This window comes from Apaloderma vittatum, unplaced genomic scaffold, assembly GCF_000703405.1.
Source record: "Apaloderma vittatum isolate BGI_N311 unplaced genomic scaffold, ASM70340v1 scaffold17170, whole genome shotgun sequence".
NCBI lineage: Eukaryota > Metazoa > Chordata > Aves > Trogoniformes > Trogonidae > Apaloderma > Apaloderma vittatum.
The window spans coordinates 7764-30880 of record NW_009695192.1 but is presented as its reverse complement, the minus strand read 5'-3'; the positions used below and the strand labels follow the sequence as shown (position 1 = coordinate 30880).

The window sequence follows — 23117 nt, the reverse complement described above, 5'->3', positions numbered from 1 at the left end:
TAAACACTGCTCTAGTTGAAGCAGTTGTAAGTCTTGGCCATGGATGCCAGGATCGTGTGTGTGTGTGTGTGTGTGTGTGTGTGCGCGCGTGTGAGCTGTTGCAGAACACATCAACTGTCTGCCAGAGGAAAATCTATTTCTTGGACTTCTTTATGTATTAGAAAAAAAAAGTCCACAAAGATATTCTTTCATTGTACTAACATATTTCTTTCTACTATCTTAACTTACTCTATGCAACCACAAAGCTAAGTCACAGGCTCACCTCACCACATGCCCTCCACATGACCAGAGGTCCTATTACTAAACACAGACCAAAAGCCATGCCCTTGTAGAACTGAAAAACTCTTTATCCTCAGATATCCATGGTCATCCTCATATTGACGGTGGTATCAAATACTCATGTATCTCTCCTCCATTCTCAGACCAGCCTTAAGCTCACCAATTCTACATAACTTACGTTCTTCACATACTGCACAACACAGCTTCTCTTACTAAAACAGCTTACTAAAACAGCTCATCTCCTTCCCCACACACGAGTATATATTGCTACTAGCTATAATAGTCCTAACACTTTGCCTTAGTTCCCAGAACAAATAGACAGTCACACAGACGTAAATACATAATATAGGGAAACTTATGTTTGCAGACCAAAGGGTATCCCATTGTAAGTTACAGCATGAATTACAGTAACCTACCTGCAAAATTACGTAGCTCACATCTCTTATCAGTCCAGTTCCTTGTAGTCATTCTCCACTGCAGCAGCAAGCTGCAAGAGGATATTCCCTGGCTGTTTGTTTAGAAGACCAGCATGCTGGAAACACATTCCAAGTCAAGAGCTCCCTCACAGGAACATTTTCTTTGTTATCCTCCTTCCTTTTAATGAAAACAGACAAAACTTAAGGGCTTCTTACAATCACAAATATGATAACACAGTAGAAGAAAAGCGTTTTTTCAAGTAGTAGTTTTTCTTCTGGCAGACAGACATAGCAAGGGCCCCAAACTTTGCTGTGTCTGATAGGAAAAAAAACAAAAAAAGAGTGCCCACTGGCAGCACGAGATGTCCCAGGCTCTGCACACTCCGTTCTCAGTCTCCACATCTGGGTGAGTGAGTGCTGGAGTTCCCTTGTGAAATGAGAGTGACACGGATCACAATTGCAGAAACTTCCTCCAAATGCCGCCGTTTTACACAGAAATACACTGCAGCCATCACCTAGTCAGGAATGTTTTCTATCAAGTCCCATTCCTGATTTTGCGTATTTGACAAGCACAAGTGAGGTGCAGTAGGACCAGAATACATCACATCATGGCGTCTCACATGCGTGTTGATGGGACAGACAAGTTAGAGAAGTGAGAACTGGTAGGCTGATACCCTGGCCCAGCTTCACTAGTGCAATACATCCCGTAACACATGAGGTTTCCTCTTCCTTCCCTCCTCTTTTAGGGAAAAAGAGAATTAAAGTAAGTTCAATCTTAACTCATCTAGGATCTGAAATAATATTCATAATAGGATATCCTACATCTTGACAAACAGACCATGAATCAGGTCTGCAAGTTTGGAACTTCACTTTCAATGTGGTTATTTACCTTCTAAAATGAATACTAAAAATAATTAATTTAATGGAAGAAACTTATTTCATAATGTTTCCATTGTTGTCAGAGGCTCAAGAATCTTAGATACCAGAGGAATCCTTTGGATTTTGTTCCATGTTTGAAATCTTGCCAAGACTTGGCATTCAGGGAACAGTTTACAGTGCATGTATAGATTACAGATTAATCCCGAATCAGGAATTAAAAAGTTCCAACATATCTGCGTGAAATGATTAAAAAATCCCCAAACCAAACCAATACTCTCCTGCTCCCCATAATTCTAGAAGAGTTTTCTAATGTCAATTCTCTGTCTAATATACAATGCCTACTTTCCATCTCCTACTTTAGACATTTGCCCTGTATGGAATTTGCAGTGTCATTCTGCCATAAAAACTAGAGCCTATTAAAGGTGTATGCACAGATATATATGTATATATATACACACATCTATGAGCTATATATATATATTTGCATGTTTATATAAGGAAACCCCTGCAGTTGCCTCCAGTGTAAAGCTGAGTAACCCATGACAGTATATAAGAGGCTAAGAAATTTTACATAGTTACTACAATTCCTGCAGTCCTTTATTGCAGCCCCTTACCATTAAGCAAGTAGAAACTCTCAACTCTAAAAAGAGGTTCAGAGTTGCCTAAACCACAGCTAAGCAATAGGTAGAGTTTTATGGATTACAGCCTGGAAAATTCACTATGTTTAGTTCACCATAGGCTCCTGAGCATGTAAGAATTTGAAGACAATCTGCACATGAAAGAGCATTTCCAATACGACACATTCTATCCAAATCAGTTACCTTTGTTGTATGTGCATATATATATATACATATGTTGTATGTATATATATATATATATAAAATACAGCTTAAAAGGAATTTGGATGCAATGGTGATTATGAAACCAGCACTGGTACAGAAAGTTAACCCAGAACTTCCATATCTAAGGATGCCAATGTAGTTAAGGGTTGACATAACTGGAAACTAAGTTTAATGCCTTTAAGAAGAGACCCCAAAATTTCATATGACCAACACTCTTGGTTTAACATGGTCTTATGTCTAAAGACTGGTAGTATCAATCCAGGTTCAAAGCAATTGAACCTTTCCTGTATTCAGCTGCAAGTTGACTTCAACCACTTCTGTAAACCTTGTAATTTCTCAGGCTAACATTCCGAAGTTATCTACATACTTTAAATGAGAATCTAACACTTACATTTAAATGAGGAATAATTTAAGCAAGGATCAGCAAATCCCTTCAGAAATCTGTTGCATTCTTCCCAAACTGGTTAGGGGGTTCATCATGTGAACTTGATTCTCACGTTCATTACTTTTTTTTTCTTATTGGAACATAAAACCTTTAACACTCCCTTCAATTTCTCATTAGAAGCTATCAGGCCACCTTGTGCTATACACTCCAGCAATAAAATGATACTGCTAACCCTAAGTCAGTGCAAACAAGAACACACAGCACAGTGTCTTTTCTTGAAGAGTTATACATGTTCTTCTTAATTCCCTTGGTCTATCACATAATTTGAGGCTTCTTTATTTTCCATCTGGTTCCTGGTAAATCTCGCTTTTCGCTCATTCAGCGTGTGGCCTGCTTTCTTTTACCCCTCCCTCCCTCTGAGCACTACATGACCTCTCAGTTAAGTTTCAAAACCACACAGATCCTAGAATGCAAAAGGAATTTGATAGACTCTAAATCCAATTAAGAATGTTGTGGTGACTCAGCTTGAGCTTCTCCATAACACAGACCAAAGAACCCAACCCAGTAATTTCTCTATCAAGCCTGTTACTTCAGTTTGACCAGCAATGCATCTTTAGGAAGGAAACCTACAAAGACCATTTAACAGCATCTCCATAGACAGAATCCTGATGGTCCTAGAAAGGGACTTCTTCAGGGATGGTGTAGAAGCAACACCTTGAGGCAATGTATCAAATGTACAGGAGGCAGAGGAGGTTAAATGAGAAATATTCTACAACTAAGGCCTTTACTCTTAACTTGTTTGCTAAGGTTGTTTTAGTTCTTACTTCATTAGTCTTTCTATCCCTTGCTTTCAAGGTTTGTATGGTCAGGCTGATGGCGATCCATAGATCTTTACTCTTCATCACACTACTTCTTTCAAACATTAGGCATATTCTCTCCCTTAGCATAGCCTTACTAGCAACTGACTCAGCCAGTCTCCGTTTTCCTGCTCCATCTGCTGGCGCCTGGCTCTATCACAGCACCGGGCGGTCCCAACTACCCAGCTTCACCGGCACCGTCAACGTAGCACAGAGCATTACACGGTAGGAAAAAGGCACAGGCTGTTTTCTTGTCTTGGAGAGCTCTGATTCTTGATGGAAAATAATCACCAAAGAATCAAACAGAACAGGCTCCGAGAATTGAACTGAGCAGCTCACTTGCAGGAAGCATCATGTGGGAATTTGCAGGTGGGAAATGAGCTGAAAGGAAACGTCCCCTCTCGGATATTGAAACATAACAACAAATATCTGCCTGAAGTAACCCATTAAGTTTCAAATGAGATATTTAAGACATTGAAATATGCCTCCTACATGTGTGCTTAAGCTCTCAGAAGTTGCAAATACCTACATATTTTTAAATAATTTATACAGCATACAAAGAACAGCATACTTTGAAAAGTTGTTAGCTTTCACTATCAAAGTTTCCTGCACTTATGCATGTCTTTTGACACATAGACAAATAAAGATTCTAACTTAATTTGAAAAATATTTCTTGAGCAACGAGAGACCATGTTCATGGAAGTATCCTAGAAGGCCATTAGGCTTTTACTTACATGGCTTGCAGCCTTCCATTCTTCACTCTTCTTAACACCAGCTGCAATACAGAGAGGAGCAGCGCTCGTAAGCAACCTGATTCTCTTTGAGCACATGGCAGTTACTGCTTCAGCTGAACCGTCTGACCAGAGTGACCCAGACACATGCCATGTTCACAAGGGACTGGAGGTGCTAGCCTTCACCCAAACTTTCCATCCAACCTTGCGATCCAGCCATCTACACTTAGGTGAATACAGTGAGAAGTAACCTCCTGGGGAATTCTTAAATTCTTCCATTTGCTCTTAGTCCACCTAATGATTTCGGCTGCCTCTTTTCACATTTCATTTGTAGTTAGATCTGGGAGTGTTCTCAGCAGTCAACAACTGATCCACAGTTACCTCATCACCATGCCTTCTGCTTGCCCTTGGTCCTCTTCTCTCCAGCACGATGGGTGGCAGTTCAGCATACAGCTGAATTGGGCCATCAGGCTTGATGCCAAGAGCTAGAGCTGAGAACACTGGAAAGGTGGAAATTTTATTAAACTCTGACAGCAAAATGCCATTTACCTTTCCATTATCATATTATTAGGAAAGCCAAACTCTGTAGACAAAGACTGGCCACTGCTTTGTAACCACCATTACTGACACAGAATTTCAGGATCTCCATGTTGTATCAGCCATGATGGAAAGAACATGTAAATAAGCAAAAAATTTTGAGAAGTATCATGGTTCGCTTGACCACTAAGTTACATAACAGCAGTCCCAAAACACCACCAGCAGGTACACTGAGGGAAAAAAAGCCAACTAGAAAGCAGTTAAAGTACCTGCCATATTTCATCAGTCTTCTGTAAACAGGCAATTCTTTGGGCTTCTGTCCCAACAGCACCACCTCCCGGTGAATACTCAAAAAAAATCCTAATCAAAATCTTGTTGCAGATAACCAAAACTTCTCCCTCTTTAGCTCTAGCCAAACCAGTTTTTAAATAATGCCTAGCACATCAGATCCCATTTTAATCCTGTCCTCCTCCCCATCGTCCAGTTTCAAGGATATTATTCCAACTCAGATTACATCTCTCATCCCATCAAACTGCAATGGCTACAATCCTTGCTGACATGGGTTTGCCAGCACCTGATACTTAGACTGCAGAAAATTTGGCAGAGTTGTGATGAAGCACTGCAGCAGTTCCAATTCATTGCTCTTGCATAGCAGTACTGAAGACAGAAATAGTTGCCCTTCTTATGTTTCTTGCTGGTCATTATTATACAAGCTCAGTCTCCTTTGTCTCTTACAAAGACCAAGAGAATGAGCTACAGCTGCTTTCTCATTATCATAGCTGCCTCTCAACAATCTCAACAGATCTCAAACAGGAAAAAGACCTAACTTAACATGGAGCTAGATATGTGATCACTTCAGTGAGGTTTAAAATGCTCCACACATATTAAAAGCTAAATGTTACTGAATGTTGCACAAAAGCTATTAAAATTGGCTCAGTTAAAGCATGGACACCAGCAAGTGCTGCCCTTTCATGCAGTATAGTCAGCAGAGTGAAATGTTCAAAGAGCAAGAGCTCATGAGTATTCAGAGGTAAACACAGACAACTGACAGAGATCAGTGACTTTCTATATAGCACCATATACATACAAGTGATTTGGTCAGCAAACTGCATCAGCTGCACACACATTTATGGTTTCCCTCCCCATTTCAAAATCAGACTGATATGGACAAGTTTTTTTGCACAGGGGAATCACCAGCTTGTACCCATTCAGGGCAGACATGTACAAACTTGGCTACTCTTCAAGGCTTTACTGTACCAGCTCCTTCTCAAGAAAGTTCAACAGGAACTGATGTGTAAGGCACATCTAACCAATGCTTAGGTTTTATACTTGTAGAGACAGTTACAGTCTATAAATTTACTCAGGAAAGAACATATTATGTAAAACACACACAGAGAAACGAAACAATACCTTTGGCAAGAGAAAACACCTTGTTCTCACCAACCATGCCAATGTGTACAGGCAAGGAGACGTTCACAGCACTAGGGTACAGCTGTAGTTACTGAGAGACAGTTTCAGTTTCTACCGGCGACTCCTACAGGAATTTTTGTAAACACTGCTCACTGTGCAAAGTATCATGGTAAGGACTGCTACTAAAAAGCTGCTGCTAATTGAGTGTGTTAACTGTTCTTCCAGCTGCTGCCGACCCTGTCAGTATGTTACCTGGAAGTTTGGAAGGAGGAAGCTGGTGTAATGAGCACGACACAATCCATGGACGCTTAGATATGATTGAAGAGGTAAGAGCTACTGTGCTGGCTCCTGGACCTTACCAGACCTGTGCCCCATCCTTTTGACCAAAGAAAAAAAAAACAAGAATAATGTTTCTAGACACTGTCCTTTCTTGATTTTATTCGATTCAAGGTCTGACTATTTTTGTTTCCAGATGCTAACTGTAACTATCCATAAAGCCAGTAATACCAAAAACGTATAATCTAGATGAATTCCAAAGAACTGACTAACAAATCACTAGTACAGATCAGCCTTTTCTAAAATGTTTATAACTGTGTCTTTAATATAACAATCTCAGAACTGATACTTGTAAAGTTTCACATCTGCTCAGGGCTAGATGGGAATTCTGCAGGTGACTCCAAGACTGGCAGGAGTTTCTGCTCACTCCTGCAGACACTCAGGAGCTAAATGAACTGGGGTTCTAGGAAAGCTGCAGAAGTTTTAAATTTTTCCCTGGTGTCTTAAGCGCTCAGAAGATATGTGTCCAGTGGTAACTATCCCCAGCTGGATAGCGGCAAAACTGCATGTTACCCAGTTGGTTCTCAAATGGCAATGTTACTTCTCTCCTGCTCTAGTCCCAGCCCTCTTCTTTCCACTCCGTCATCTCCTCTCATCTTCCGTGCAGATTCTTTTCTTGGATATGACGGTGGTTCAGAAATGAGAGAGAATTAAAAACAAATTAATGCAGACCTCCCTCCAAGAAGTCAAATTACAGGTGATACTTCATACAGAGGTGCTGTAATTTAACTCTTGCAAAAGAAAGTTTTAATACTTCATGCCACTAGAGGCCAGCATAGCACAAGAAATATTTAAATCTGCACTGCGCAATAAATTAAATTAGCTCTTAGCATTATGTGACATTAGATTTGTACTTCTGCTAAAACATTTGGTACAATTCCTTCCACTTGACCCTTTGACTATTCCACTTCTCTGTTGATTTCCCTTGTTTTCATTAGAAGGTGGTAAAAACAGTGGAGCATCTAGAATCGGAAATCAAATCGCTCCTCAACATTATCAGTGAAACAACATCAAATATCCCCATTACTCCAGGAACACCACTTATAGACATTTTTGATGGTAAGTATATCTAGTGGGATATAACCTAAGTTGAAAATAGTGTTGCATATGTTATTACCGAATATGTCATCTTTTGTGAGGTAATTCCTTCATTCAACTGAGTGCAGCTAAGGCCTCAGCTGACCAGTATCGAACACCAGGTTTCAGCAACTATTAAAGGGGCTGGGGGGGAGGGAGAAAAAGGGGAAAAAAACCCCACCAAACAAACAAAAACTCAGCCAAGGAGCTAGATACATGAGCTACACTGAAAGGTTGTTAAACTGGGGATGTTTAGCGTAAAGAATATAAGTAGCCTGCCAGAATGAGTAAGGCTGCCACAAAGATGGAAAGTTTTGTTGCCCATTCCAAAAGCAAATAAAACAAGAACAAATGCAGCAAGAAAGAGCCAAACAAAATACATCGCAAGGTTTCTTAAAAGGACTCTTCTCTCAAATTAGTAATGGTAGGATGAGGGGGAATGGCCTCAAGTTGCACCAGGGGAGGTTTAGATTAGGTATTAGGAAGAAATTCTTCACTGAGAGGGCAGTGAGGCACTGGAACAGGCTGCCCAGGGAGGTGGTGGTCACCATCGCTGGAGGTGTTTAAAGAACGAATAGATGTGGCGCTTGAGGATATGGTGTAGTGGTTAGAGAAATGCTGGGAAAAAGGTTGGACTTGATGACCCTGGAGGTCCTTTCCAACCATAATGATTCTGTGATTCTGTGACAGCAAACCCCTGAAATGACAGAACTATACTTTCCCCAGCACTGGAAATGTTTAACAAGCATCATACCTGAGAAAAGCAGAGTAAACTAAGCAAACTCAAGGTCTCTTTCAGTTTTAAGATCCTGTGATTCTTTAGTTTCATGTGTGACGAAACAAAGGAGGGCAACAACATACAAAAGAAATTACTGGAAATATTACCACTTTCATATCTTAAACACAGTTTTGACACACAAGTTCCTTATACAGAAGATGCTCCTGGATAAACGTTTTTGGAATAAATTAAACCATAACAGAAATTACTTGGAAAAGACCATGTAGACTACACATCTTCTTACAATGCTTTGCCCCCTTCATTCCCGGCCCTAATACCCACAGTGCATTTAACAAGGTGAGAGACACTCCCGATGGAAAATAAATCTCTTGTGGAAAGGTATGAGCACTCAGAGACATGCTTACGAAGTCAGTTTTGCCTGTGTTGGTTTTTTTGTTTGCTTATTTACATGGATGCATGCACACACATGCAGCCTATAGTGCACTTAAGGACTGAAGGTGGGCCTGAAGCACACACAGCAGTAGAATTTATATTGGTTTTTAGTTCTTACAGTTGGTCTGGTCACCAAGACTGATTATGTCCTCACCAACTTTATAATCCATTAAAATTTCCAGTTTTCTTTGAGGGCCAGTTAATAGGTAACAGTTAAGTTACTCCCCTGAAACGATATTTTAAAAGTATTCCAGTAAAGTGTTACAATGAATTTAAAATCGAAATCCTAAGTCAACCTCAGCATATTTGCAGCACATCCATAGTAAGTACTACTGGGATGGAGCTTGTAACAACATTCTGTGATACAGTGAATCCAAGTGACAACTCCCCACTTTAAAGTAGCAGGATTCATGTTTCAAACAACGTTTATCCACAAAGATTGATCCTGATCTTATAACCAAAACTTATTACAGCAACTCTTCTCCATACAGATTAACAGCTGAGCACTACGAAGACAGAAGACAGCTGAATGTAACAGTACCGTTGTCAAATAGTTGCATTTTTTGTTGATTTAATAAGCTCATGTTTCCAGAATTTTAGCAGGGATGAACAATCCTCAGCTGTAGTTTTGCCTTCTGTATTCCTGTGCTTTATAATAAACAGATATTTGCCTTTAGGCACTATTTCAAAGCCTTGTATTTTAAATCTCTCAGCAGCCCTCCTTTATCAAAATAGCATTTCAAACACAGCACTCTCAGTAAGAAAACAAGATCAGATGGGGTACAAGACTAAAGCCCAGCTAACAAACTTTCCTCAATTCAACAGTTCTTTCCCTGGAAAAGAAGTGAGCTTTTGTTGTCACTGTAAATCAAGGAAGATACACTTTCAGCTGCAATTCCTCTCAAGATATGCTTAGATTGTCTGACAAAAATGAGTGTATGGAGCAGTCTGGCTTTAGACATCATCACATTGTGGCCATTGACCGAAATGGAAGTCCCATGTGCGCATCATCAGAATTTGTCATTTGGACCCGCAACCACCTTATTCTGGAGTAATCTTTACACTCTTCTCCCTTGCCATAGTGACAATGCGACGCAGAATTAATTCCAACTTCCACCCCTATGACATCCCCATTTTTCTTCCACAACAAACAGCAACACTCACAACTTCTAGGAAGAAGGACCTGCCTGACTTCTGCGGATTAGAGTGCAAGCATGCGTGTGTGAAATAAGAGAAGGAGTTTGGACATTCTTGACTAACAAGGAGTCTATTTTCACTGACGTAGCTCCAAACCTCTTCCCCTCTTGTACTTTTTCTTTCCTTTACATGTTTCTATTTTGAGAATGAAAGGCTGAAGAAATGTCATCCACACTAAGAGAGGATAAAACCTCAGAGTTCCAAGAGTCAGAGAAGATAAATTACAATATGCAAAATATAGTTATTGCTCAGTGTTTTCAAATTACATACAGGGCGTACAGACAATTGCTCATCAACAGCATACCAGTCCCAAACTCATGCCAACACGATTTTTGAATAATTCTGTAGATTCAAGCAGAGAACTTCTATGGATAACTAAGTTACATAAACTGACTCATCACTTGCATGTAAATCAACACAAACACCAAAAAGCATTGTTTGCAAAGAGGTAGAAGATAGACAGCTTTAATTTCATCATCTCTTTTTACATATATATATTTAAGGCAGAGTCCAAAACCTTGAAACATTAACCATAGGATCTTTACTCCTGTCAACATCACTGCTGCCTTGTGACAGCTGCCCTAGTGAGAATGAAATGTAGAACATATCTTCCTTAAACATGATCAAGGAAAGAAAACAACTCACAAAACTTCTTTAAAACAGTCTCAACTAGAGAAAAAAACTCAAGGCTCTTCTCTCCATGTATCAGGGAGTAGACTAGCATGAAACAAAGTCTGCCTGGAATATATATAAAACTTCCTTTAAAATGCTGCACAATGTTTATACAACATAAAACCTTAAATCATACAACTGTGATTTTTGTTCCATACAACAAACATATTTCAGCATAATACAAGCAGAAAAGAAATAATGACCTGTCATGCATGGATTGCTGAAAATACTATACAGAATCCTGAGCAGTTGGCAGCAAGCTTGATTTTTTTTTGGCATTTATTACCTACTATTTTTTAACTGAAGAAAAGATATATGCAATATTGTCTTTTAAAATGTAATTGCTTTAAGAGAAACAGGTCATTACATATTTACTTTTGGAGGAAAAAAATGATGCTTTAAAGCAAAACTGTGAAAATAGCAGCTTTTTTTAACAAAGCCCAATGCTCCATTTAGTCATTTCCACCACACAACTTGAGTAGGATTTTCCGGTAGTCTCCTGAAGTATCACCCTGGAAAGAAATCCAGAAAAAGAAACGTTGAAGACCCGTGCTTGAAAATGCAGAAAAAAGAAGCGTACACATCCTAAAGATGACATAAAAAACCAAATGAGATGAATTCAGAGCTGAAAGCAAGCAGGTGTTGACCTCTTAAGGAAAAGAAAAATAATTTGAAAGCTTGCTAATTAGAAATCACTCCAACAGAATTATGCAGTAAAATATGCTCCTTCTATAAGTAGAACAAAAAGTGTCCAGAGAATACATTTCTTTAGCAAACTGTATTTGGTATACAGATTCAACTACTTACCTGGGAATAGTTCAGTGAAAAATCTCACTGAAAAGCTGTCTTCCAGCAAAATGTATGAAAATATGGAAAAATTAATACAGAAGTCCTTTTCCTTGCAGATGGATAATCTGGATATTTTCCAGATGCAGTGAATGGAAGTTTATTCTTTATTATGTTCAAACATATTAAAATTTACTCTTTTTATGTTCAAAACAACACCCCAATATCAAAAGATCTAAGAAGTGTTTTGTTCACAATTAGAAAACATCTCTTTCACGTTGTGGGCAGTGAAAGTCAGTGTGGATGCACACACAAATATGCAATTAATCACAGAAGTCCTTGCTGTCCGAGTTTTGCCTGGTGCTCTTGGGAGGAAAGTGTTCCCTAGGAGCTGCTCATTAACTAGTTTTAACTGATGAGGCTTGCCAATCCTTTTCATGGAACAGTTTCAGCTACTGTGTTTTATATCATCCTTTTTCAGCTATGAAAACTGCTTTGTCCAGATCAAAAGCGTTACAATAGTGACAAGAGACGCTTTGAAGATCAGGATAAACCCTGTGCATGTGTAAAGCACAATCCCCCAAATATAAACCATTTCTGTTTACACAGGTGCTGAAAGAACTGTCCACTTAAAACAAAAAAGAATTAAGAACTTTCTTCCCAAGGATGTTTTCAGCTCTACTTTTACAGAAATAAGTAGAGTTTAGACACACATAACTGTGCACATGCATGCCCCATGTTTATTGAAATCAAATTTTTAATAAGTTCAGCCTACTAAATGGACTATAGGGACTGTTCCTGTTTACTGAACAGTAAAATTATTTTAATGATTATTTTAATGATCAAAAGGGAAGGGAGGGGAGGGGGGGGAAGAGACCTATAGCTTTTCCATCAATGTCTCATTGTGTTTTACTGACACATGGGTGGTTACATGGCATGTGACTACTGTGGTAGAAGCACAGCTTCACTCCAGAGTTACACACTTGGAAAACCTTCTGCTAGGTGATCCTCTGTGGCACATGGGCAGAAAGATCACACAGTTGCTGGCAGAAGAATTCTATCGAGACTTTTTGGTGCACACTATCTTTTGCTATCTCTGCAGGATTCCTTCCAAACACCACAAAGCTGCAGATGCTCAGTGTTAACAAAAGAAGGAATAAATAGGGGCTTCACAGATTTGGCATCTTCATTACAAGGTAAATGAAAGCAGCATCGCTTGCTCTCCTCCCAGGTCTTACAACCTTCCCCACTGGCCTGCCAAACTCTTGACTATTGCTACAGCTGTTAACAGCAGTAGTAGTGAGGAGCAACTGCTAAAGAATTTGAAGTTTAGTGTATTTCAAAAATCTTGCACTTTTAAAAGCACATTAGGAGCTTTATACTCTTTCGACACACACATTAGGTAGAACATCATCACTACTCATTTGGAGGACTTACTGATTTCTACAAGATCACACACAGAGATTGGGACAGAGACCAGACTGAAAATCAGGTCTCTAAAAACCCTCCGGACAATTTTCTCTTTCCTTCCTTGCCTGTTGGCTTCCTTCCCATCTCTAGCTCATCCAGCCTCCACGCAAAAGGAAGTGCTGGCAGTTCAGCCTCTCTTCCCCTGACGAATGCAGCAAAGCAAACACAGCCAGCTACACTCAGTGCAGTTAGTAACCATTCAACATAAGGACCCGTATCCTCCTAGCAGAAGATACATCCTGGCAGTGAAGATAAAAGCTCCCAAGTCTTACAGTGATATCCGAGTAGAGGGATCTGCCATACATCCGCTTGTATTCTGCACGTATGTCCAGCAGGTCGATCTCGCTGCGGGACACCATAATTCGAATCAGAGTTCTGTCTTTTGTTCCTGCTCCCTGAAACAAACAAAACAATATAACGTATTAATAATGTATGGATAATGTATGCGATACAGCACTTAAAAAAGAAAGTCAAAAATAAAATAAATCATCACCCCACAAACAGCTATTTACTAGCATAACTTAAATTCAGTAAGCTTGAACAGAATATGGCCTATCATGCTTTATTATATTAAATTTGCTGGTAGGACACTAACAGTCCTTTCCCTGCACAAGAACCGTTAGAAAAAAGAAAAACTTGAGGGGGTTGCCAGAGGGACAGGGGGTCAGGAAAGTTTGGGGCATTTAATGGCCTATTTACTTCAACTACATCTCCCTCCTTAAAAAGACGTTTCCATGAGTCTTAGGCATATTTGCGTTTTACCAAATCAATACTTTCTTTGTTTAAGGTATGATTGTATGCATCTCTCTAAGTGGATTGAATTAGCTAGATTTGTCCAGCCTTTCATAATGACTGCCTCTTGTTAGCCATCTGCCCACTGAAAAAATCTCATTCCTTCAGCTGAACAATTCATTCCACTGAGTTGTACAAGCATTTTTTTTTTAAAAAAAAAAACACACTACAAGTTTACATATCTTGTCATGGGCACCTACCTTCATAGCATTGTGTAATCTCTCTGCAAAAAAAGCTGGCGTGTTCTTGAGGCACTTAACTGCGAAAAGAAACAGTATTACAGAAATCCCAGTCATTTTATAATAGTCACGTGCTTTAATTTTACATAAACATATACTTGATACAATGCAGCTTCCACTCCTTCAGTTAGTCACGGAAATGATTTTTAATCCAAACAGTAGCTACGATAAAGAACCTGCTACACTTCATGGCTCAAAGCGAACTTTTCCATCACTACAAACCATGTAGTGTCAAGCAGCCATACTGAATCTGTCAAGTTTAATGACCAGATTCTTGCTTCTGAAGAGAAGAGGGGTTGGGAAGGGGGCAGAAGGCTTGAAGGAAGACGTAGTTAGTGGTGCTCATGGCTTTCTCCTGATTTAAGAATTTTTAGGCAATGCATCTGCAAGGTATGACAAATTCAATACCTGCCCTAAGACAACTTGAGAAGCCACCTATGACAGAAACCTCATCCTTATTCTGAAGTTAATTTTTTTTAGCCATGAAGTTCACTATGACTCCTGAAAAATTCTTTAAACATGTAATTACTTGTTTTTATGTTTAATTAGCACAGTCCATTAGCACCTGAAAGAGGAAAATCTAATCAGAATAATCAAAGAATCCTCCATTACTCATCAGAATTAAAATCTCTGTATTGATCCTATGTTGGTTACAAGCAAACAATCATGCAATCTATGGCAAACTACAGAGAAAACAAACCACACTTGACTTATATTTTATAGCACAAAAAATAGCATGAAAAGCAATCATGTAAAATTGATATAGAACAAAAGGGGTAAATCTAAATACACATTTCACAGCAACACACATTCTACAAAGGAAAAAGTACTTTTCTGAATAGGAAAATGCAGATGAGAGATAGGAGTTCATCTTACACAACTGTCAATGATACGTATAATACGTTTCAAAAATGAATGACAAATGAAATGCATGTTTCTTTATCACTATATTTAGCTAAAACAGCACACTTGCACTTTAAGATGTTGGAAGATGTTATTGTAAGTTACCAGTTGTACAATCCAGAAAGCTTTAAAGAAAGCAAAATTAAATATTTTCAATTAAAAAAAGTGCTTTTTTCCTGAAAATAAGATTCATAGAGCAAATGATGCTAATATCGTTGATGGATATAGAAATGTATGTGTGTATATACATATATATACACATGTAAATAAAAAAAAAAAACCAACCCAAAATCTAGTCAAAGGAGTTACTCATGAATATTAATGACAATTCCTGCCCCAAAAGCTACTGACTTGTTTGCAAGCTCCAGTCCCATTCTGAATCTGTATCTACAGGGAGAGCTGTCAAGTGACTTCAAGCCTCTTTACTGAGGCGATCTTTTCCTACCAACACTGGGAAATATTTCTTTTCCCAAAGTTTGGCTTTCTAACAATACTTTTTGGGGTGGCAAATTCTCAATCCTGGAAAAGGTCTGCAAATGTATCACACCAACAGAGCTGGACCCAGTTTGGGTCAGTAAAAGGCCACTATAGCGTCAACTTGGTGAAGCAGAGTAAGTACAATAGTTTCATAGTTCACATATGCACAAGGCAGGAGTGGAAGAAAACTGATTTTCATTTTACAAGGTTTTGTTAGAAAATTCCATGAAAAAAAAATCTGTTGCACTTAGGCCAAATGTCTTCTCCCGTCTTGTTCACAGGTGATGCGAAGTACATTTTTCCTATTTATTTTGGTAGGAGATTTATTTGATTTTAATTTTTTTTTGCTGTTGCATCACTTTTCTAGCCTCTACCATATTCAAAACCAAAGAACACCACTTTGGAAGCAGCAGCTCTAGACACCACAGTAAATTCACAGTAATAAACATGAAAAGAAATGGATATATAAAGAAGCAGTCTTGTCTAAGAGACAAGAGACAAAAGACAAGAGAGATACACAATTTTACCTAGAATAAAACATTCCAAATAAAGCTTCTGCACAACAACTTGAGGCCTTGTCCTAGCCTCATGGAAACTATGACTAGCTCCCAAAGGGCTACAGGAGACTTGAGGTAAGAGTCTTGCCCTTCAGAAGTATTGGAGCCACTTAAAAATTAAGAGTTAACAAAGTTGTAATCACAGGAAATGTGCAAAAAAAAATCCTTTGCGATCAAATTTAAGGTTTTTTTCTACTAAAAAGTGGTACAGGTAACTAATTAGAGGATTAATGCCTATATTTTGCTTGTTTTCCAAAGCTGTCCCAAATATTCTATTCTCACTGACTCAGAAGTTGGTACAAATTTCCATCACTTCTTAAAACAATGCCCAGTACAGTTAGGAATTCTCTCCCTGCTTTAATATGCAGCTGCACAAAGCAAAAGCTTCATCATTTTATGGTGAACTAAGTGCCCTGCTTTACTGATCACAAGTGACTTTGCAGAAAGCTCAACATAAAAAGCAGAAAACTGAAATTACTGCTAAGAAGAACACCCTTATAGCTGGAATCAACAATGCCACCACCTCAGTCAGCTGCAGTGGAATACTGGGAATGAACTTGTCAAGATGACACATACCTACAGCCAGCATGCCCTTCTCCAGGTCTCCAGACATTTCACGACATATGCTTTTTTCAATGTCCCGGTTACACATCCTCTGGTACTCGCTGAAGACTGTTAATGGAAGAAAAAGGTTTTCATGAGTCAGCCTCACCAGAGGAGGTGGCACTGGTGCCCTCTGGATACCTTCACTTCAACTGCACTTCTCAACTTGGTGCTATTGTATACTTACACAAATTTTGACATCTTAAAGACTAATACTACGTTATCAACCACATTGTTCCATGTTATCATGCTCCTTCTAGCTTACCTACTTCTCTGCTTATATTTAAATGGCTAGACCAAGAAACCACTGTTTTTTTTGAGTGAAAATTCTTCTAGAAAAGCTTAGAGCATCAACAAAATTAAGAAGAAAACATTCAGGTTCTCACCCCCTCACATCCCTTTCCTCTCCATTTAAGTGTCCCAATATGTGGCACATTTCAAAACTTCTATGCAGTTACATCAGTCTGTAGTGGTGGAAATGTTTTAGTAACAACTCATCACTAGCAAGTAAAAGGGGAAGGGAAAAGATTGAAAGTGCCTGGTGCACATGCAAGCATGGAAAATTGGAACAATTCTAGTTTTTTGATTTTTTTTTTTATCAGAGGAACATTTGAACAAGCATGACCTCTGCCTGTTTTGATATTTAAGAAAGATGATCATTCCAAGCAGTTCTTGTGTACTGCTTCCCCCAGCAGAATTCACCCTGTTTTTCATTACAGTATCATTACACTCATTTTGCAGATGGGGGAAATTCAGGCACAGAGCAGTGTTGTGCATTTTTATCACTGCATACAACAGGATTAAGTTACTGTTTATGCAAAGGACACCGTTACCTGCTCTGAGGTGGGCCCTGCTTCTTGCACACAGAATGGCATTGAATTTGGATTCATCAGTTCCCAGACGGTTCTCTCCAGCTGCATACAGCTCCTGAACACAGGAGGAAAGTCACACTTCATTACGCAGAAAAGCAGGCAGGCTGAAAAGCTGAGTTAGAGATCTGCTTCCTTAAAGCACCTCCTCCTTTTATACTTGTTCCTTAGTCTAGGTACTGCTAGGAAACAGCAGCAAACAATAAACAGCAACTAGTTCTACAACATGCTACACTTGCAGTCTTCCTAGCTTACTGCTGGGTCAGTGCTCAAAGACTAGAGCTCCAGATCACGAAGGGGGGGAAATTGTTTAAAGTTTCTGAAAATTGGTCTTCCTAACAGGGATAACATTCAGATTTTTTTTCTATGCCTCTAGGTTATGTTCACATCTTTTGGCTACGGTATACTACGTAGAAAGCTGATTACATATTCATTTACTTAGGAGTAGTGTGTTGAAACAATCCAGAGGTTTGTGTCTTTGCTATGCGGTAAAATGGAACACACATAAAAATTAACAGGGCAAGAGTTACCAGGACCAACTGCTTTACATGCTACAGAAACCCAGAGCTCCTTAAATAACAGGCAGGGTTGGATAGACTAAAATTTAATCCATGCATCACATCAAATCCCTTAATAAGTAGCACAATGGAGTCACCCCACACCTGGAAAAGCCAAGAACTGCAGAGTGAGAGATGTAAAACCCCGTGAACTCTATGGTCAAGAGCTTCATCTCTGTAATTGAGCTACATGGCTCTTACACTCTGTCAGGGCTTTTCATATCACTTCTACCCACTGAAATGTAAGCACTACATCAGGAGAAGTGTCCAAAACATAAGAGTAAGCAGACACCACACAGTCAAATTTCAGTGTATTGAGTTGACTATACTTAGAAAACAATAAAGAATTTCTACTAACCTGCACATCTTTTTGGACAAGAGACATGTCAACAGTTGTGCTTTCATCTCTGTTTCCCTGAAGGAATTTCAAGATAAAGTGTTACTGGTGAACTTTTTTAAAAAATAAAACTAAAACAAAAAAAACCACACACCCACAAACACATAAAAAATCGAAACTCTAAAATCGCAGCATACAAGTACCTGAGCAAGTGAAATTAAAAGCCTCTGAAAGTGTCCAGACGTGTCGCTTTTTATCGCTTCCTCCAGAGTTTTCTTATATTCTGCAGGAGAGACACAGCCAGGAATCACCATACAAACACCCCTACTAACTTCCTAAATTCATACTGTCAGTTAGTGAAAAAGTAAAAAAGTTTTGATGCAACTGTATCAAATCTAACCTGCTTTATAGACCCGGTTGAGTTCCTGAATATGCTCATTGCTGCGAGAAGCTAAAATTTCAATGAGACAATTTTCATCTGTGCCAACGCCCTAAAACAAAGCACATGGAGAAAACATACTCTTCAGATTCTCATCTCACTTCTACAACCTACTATAGAAGAAATCTAACACAATTATACAAAATACAATTTGGAACATAATCTTGTTAATTATATAAGTCAAAGCAAGGGGTTAAATGTGACGTAACATTTTTCCAAGACACACATATCTATTCAGGTTACAAACTGAACACAATAATTAATATATATAATTACAAAATTACAATAATTATTAAAGAAATTCATTTTATGTCATCCTTCACACCACATTTTAGGCATTTTAAGAATCAATTTTTTCTACCATTAAAGATGAGTTTGTTAGTTCTAACTGATTACTTTCACCAACTAATAGATAGCAGTTGCAATTACAACTAACATTATGTCACCCTCTCACCTACTTTAAAGTTGCTGTCACAGAACACATAAATACACATACAGAATCAGTAATGGGAATATTTATTTCACCCTCATTTAAAGGTTGTCTTGACATACAAATGTTTGACTTGGTTTTATTTTAAAAACATAAATGTTTATACTATTGTCTGAAACAAAGGTGTCCCACACAGCAGCTGGCTTGTAGGAGAGCTGCTTCAGTGGCTTGCTCAAGACTATGCAACACATGAACTGCAGAGACTGTGAGAACTCAAGTTTCTGACTTTTTATGTGTATTTATTTATTAATATATTTTTGTCTTTATCCTTCAACTATGGGAATAATATTTCTCAATTTTATTATCATATATCTCCAAGAAATGGAGTACAGATCAGTCAAACAGTGGGTTGAATATGTGAATGGAGAGGAAGGCAAGTCAGTTCAAGCTTTTAAATGTCTACCAAAAATTTCATGAGCTCAAATATTTCCCATATCTTATAAATTTGTATCTACTGCACAAACCTTTATAGCTTCCTTGATTTCGTAAGCATCAAACATGACAGGCGTCTTCATCATTGCTAAGATTGTCCTCTCAAAGTTACCCGACAGCTCAGACTTGAGATCCTTGATCAAATCCTAAACATGAGTACAGACGAAGAAAAAATGCATAAAGATCAAAACTGACAAACGTAAGCACCAAAACTGTGGATTTTAATTAGAATTTTTATGTGTAAGCACAATAATACAACTCCAAATTAAAGCTTAACACCACTAGAACCAGCATAATGTAAGACGTACACCTGGGCAATTAAGGTCCAATTAAATAGATGCACAGACCAAAGAGTCAAAGTAACCATTTAGCAGAGAAACTGCTTTGTGTGTTTCATCTGAAACACTGCACTAAAGGTCATGAGCGAGTAGAAGTAGGAGCCTAAACAGGCTATGACTTGAGAACCATTTTCCCCTTAAGCAGCTTCCAATCTTTTTTTCCAAACACTAAAGTCTTCTGACCTCCAGTGAAGGAATGCAGGCTGTTATTTCTTCTTCTTTCTAAATCTGTTTACCTTTCCATAAGCTGTTTTGAAAGACAGGATGATCTGCTGCCGTTGCTTGTTTGAACGACTGCCAAGACAATCGATAATAGCCTGCTCGTCGGTTCCTGCAGAATAAGCATGCACACATCATGTGAGGACTAGGCTTGCTGTCTCCATTTGATCTTACAGCTTCCAAATCCAGTCAAAGCAGACGTATGCCTTTAATTCACCTAGTTTCCCCTCTTGTGTACGACAACAGAACTTCAAGCTCTGCTCCCAATCACAAACACAGTAAGAATACAAAAAAGCCCAACCCACAACCCACTCCAAAACCAAATACAAAACTCATGACGTTTAAGCCTACATGAACTTTCCATAGTTCTTCTGATAACCAAGGAAAAACCACACGTGAGCCAGCACACCAAACACACACCTAACAATGGAGAAAGATCACTGCTGAATCAAAACTGCCATTCTACTTTTAACTGAAACGTAAATCCACACACTACTCACCAAGTCCCTTCATGGCCTTCCTTAAGACTTCCGCATCCTTCAGAGGGTTAAATCCTGATGCATCACTGATTGTGCCTCGGTTTCCATGCTAAAAACAGACCAAGTTGCATATTAATGTTACACAGTAAAAGGCTGTGGTTTACTACTTAGATATGATGATCACTGTTAGCAATTTTCTTTGCATCATGAAAGTAACAGAAGAACCTCCTAAAAACTCCGCCTTAAACAATGTGTTCATTCTTAGAGGTCTTTTCCAACCTTAATGATTCGATGATTTCCAATACCCAAATTATGAGAAAATACAAGGTCAAGAAGGTTCACTGATATTAAATCTGCTGTCCAATTAATTAAGGTCTGATGAACCCAGTGTCAATATCCGGTATCAGTACAGGCTGGGGGATGAAGGCATTGAGAGCAGCGCAGAAAACAGCTTGGGGGTACTTTTGGATGAAAAGCTGGACATGAGCCAGCACTGTGAATTTGCAGCCCAGAAGGCCAACCATATCACAGAATCACAGAATGGCCTAGGCTGGAAGGGACCTTAGAGATCATTTTAATCCAGCCTCCCTGCCGCCAGGGACGCCACCTCTCGACTAGATCAGGCAACACATGGGGACCAAACGGGAATCAAACCCGTGACCTTGGAGCTGTTAGCGCCACCCTCAACTGACTGAGCTACCAGCCCCTCAATATATCCTGGGCTGCATCAAAAGATGCGTGGCCAGCAGGTCAAGGGAGGTGATTCTGCTCCCCTACTCCGCTCTGGTGACACCCCACCTGCGGTACTGCATCCAGCTCTGGAGCCCTCAGCACAGGAAAGACATGGAGCTGTTGGAGTGGGTTCAGAGGAGGGCCACAAAAATGATCAGAGGGATGGAACACTTATCCTGTATGGACAGACTGAGAGAGTTGGGGTTGTTCAGCCCAGAGAAAAGAAGGCTCCGCGGAGATCTTACTGCAGTCTTCCACTACTTACAAGGGGCTAGATATAGACTAGCTATAAGGTGTATTATTTTTTTTTTTTATCATGAGGGTGGTGAAACACTGGAACCATCTCCCACCAGAGAGGTGGTAGATGCCCCAACCCTGGAGTCATTCAAGGTCAGGTTGGACTGGGCTCTGAACAACCTGATCTAGTTGAAGACGTCTTGCCTCATTGCAGGAAGGTTGCACAAGATAACCTCTAAAGGTCCCTTCCAACCCAAACTATTCTATGATTCTAAGGAACTGTATTACGACTGGCAATACTTTGTTAAGTTAGGAAAAGCTAATTTCATTAAATTTGAATTCATGTCAAATCTTTCTTCTTGGTGGTAAAAAAGCATTTAAGTCATTTGAGCCAGCATTTGCTTGCACTTGGAAAGGATCCATCTGTCTCTTAGTCAAATTTCTTTTCATGACTTTCTTTTCAATTTTAGGGTGGGTTTACACTTAAATACACAAAGAAAATGTAGAGAAACATATACCTAGTCACATCTAAAAGCACCGACTGCTCTTACCGTTACAGGAGAGATCGTAGGCCCTGTAGTTCCAGGGTAAGAGGGCACAGAAGGATTCACAGCTGGGCCTGGTGGATAATTTGGCACGGGCTGCTGCCCTGGGTAAGTTGCTGGTGGCTGTCCTGGATAGCCCATAGGCTGCTGACCAGGCGGTGGTGTGGGCTGGCCTGGCATGGCACCACCTGGGTAGCCGGGGTAAGCTGGCATTCCCGAGGGTGGATTTCCTCCAGGTGGAGGATAGCCTCCGTAAGAGGGTTGTTGTCCTGGAGGAGGTTGCCCAAAGCCACCTGGAGGCACTGGGGGATAACTCCCAGGTGTTGAAGGATACATGCCTTGTGGTACATTTGTCCCTCCAAAGGTCCCTGCTAGGTTGGATGCCTGCAATGACAGCCAACAAAGCATGAGATGGGAAGGTCTACAGACAGCTGAGTTTCAATAACGTGCTTAATACAATACAACTGTCCCTCCAACCAACACAGAAAGGTAGTTCTGCATCCATAAAAGAACTTTGCGATAATCACACCTTACTAGCAAGCAAGATGGAAAAAAAAAATGTTTTCAATTTACTCTTCACTGTAATCATCAGCTGCCTTATATCGAGAAGAACCAAGAGACACGTACCTGCCACTGCACCCAGCATTACCCACCGTTCACACAGAAGAGTGTCAATAGCCACACATCTCTTGTCGTAAAAACCTATGCCAATTAATTCCAGCAACACAAAACTATACTTATATGTTCTCTGTTCATGGCTGCTTTACATGACCACAGCATCATCGGAGCACTATAAGCAACCTCTAGTCTATAACTAGCAGGAGCTC

The 23117-nt window shown here is 39.5% G+C and overlaps 2 protein-coding genes across 5 annotated transcripts in view; one reads left to right on the top strand and one right to left on the bottom strand.

Annotated features, from left to right (window-relative positions):
- The window catches only part of PLAC9 (placenta-specific 9), a 10605-nt gene extending 2860 nt beyond the window's left edge, over positions 1-7745 (top strand). Inside the window, exons 2-3 of the mRNA XM_009870447.1 lie at positions 6562-6662; positions 7611-7745. Of these exons, the coding sequence (XP_009868749.1) occupies positions 6562-6662; positions 7611-7745 (236 nt within the window). The remainder of the gene's footprint in view (positions 1-6561; positions 6663-7610) is intronic.
- A 3479-nt stretch (positions 7746-11224) lies between these two features.
- The window catches only part of ANXA11 (annexin A11), a 14091-nt gene continuing 2198 nt past the window's right edge, over positions 11225-23117 (bottom strand). The window contains exons 3-14 of one of the 4 annotated variants that reach the window (XM_009870412.1): positions 22282-22661; positions 20798-20885; positions 20315-20409; positions 19773-19886; positions 18780-18870; positions 18583-18662; positions 18401-18457; positions 17450-17543; positions 16590-16685; positions 14038-14096; positions 13318-13440; positions 11225-11301 (exon numbers count right to left, since the gene is read on the bottom strand). In XM_009870412.1, coding sequence (XP_009868714.1) covers positions 11242-11301; positions 13318-13440; positions 14038-14096; positions 16590-16685; positions 17450-17543; positions 18401-18457; positions 18583-18662; positions 18780-18870; positions 19773-19886; positions 20315-20409; positions 20798-20885; positions 22282-22661 — 1337 coding nt within the window. In that variant the 3' untranslated portion in view covers positions 11225-11241. Of the gene's footprint in view, positions 11302-13317; positions 13441-14037; positions 14097-16589; positions 16686-17449; positions 17544-18400; positions 18458-18582; positions 18663-18779; positions 18871-19772; positions 19887-20314; positions 20410-20797; positions 20886-22281; positions 22675-23117 lie in introns of all 4 variants that reach the window. The other 3 variants (XM_009870428.1, XM_009870420.1, XM_009870436.1) reach the window with 3 other exon arrangements.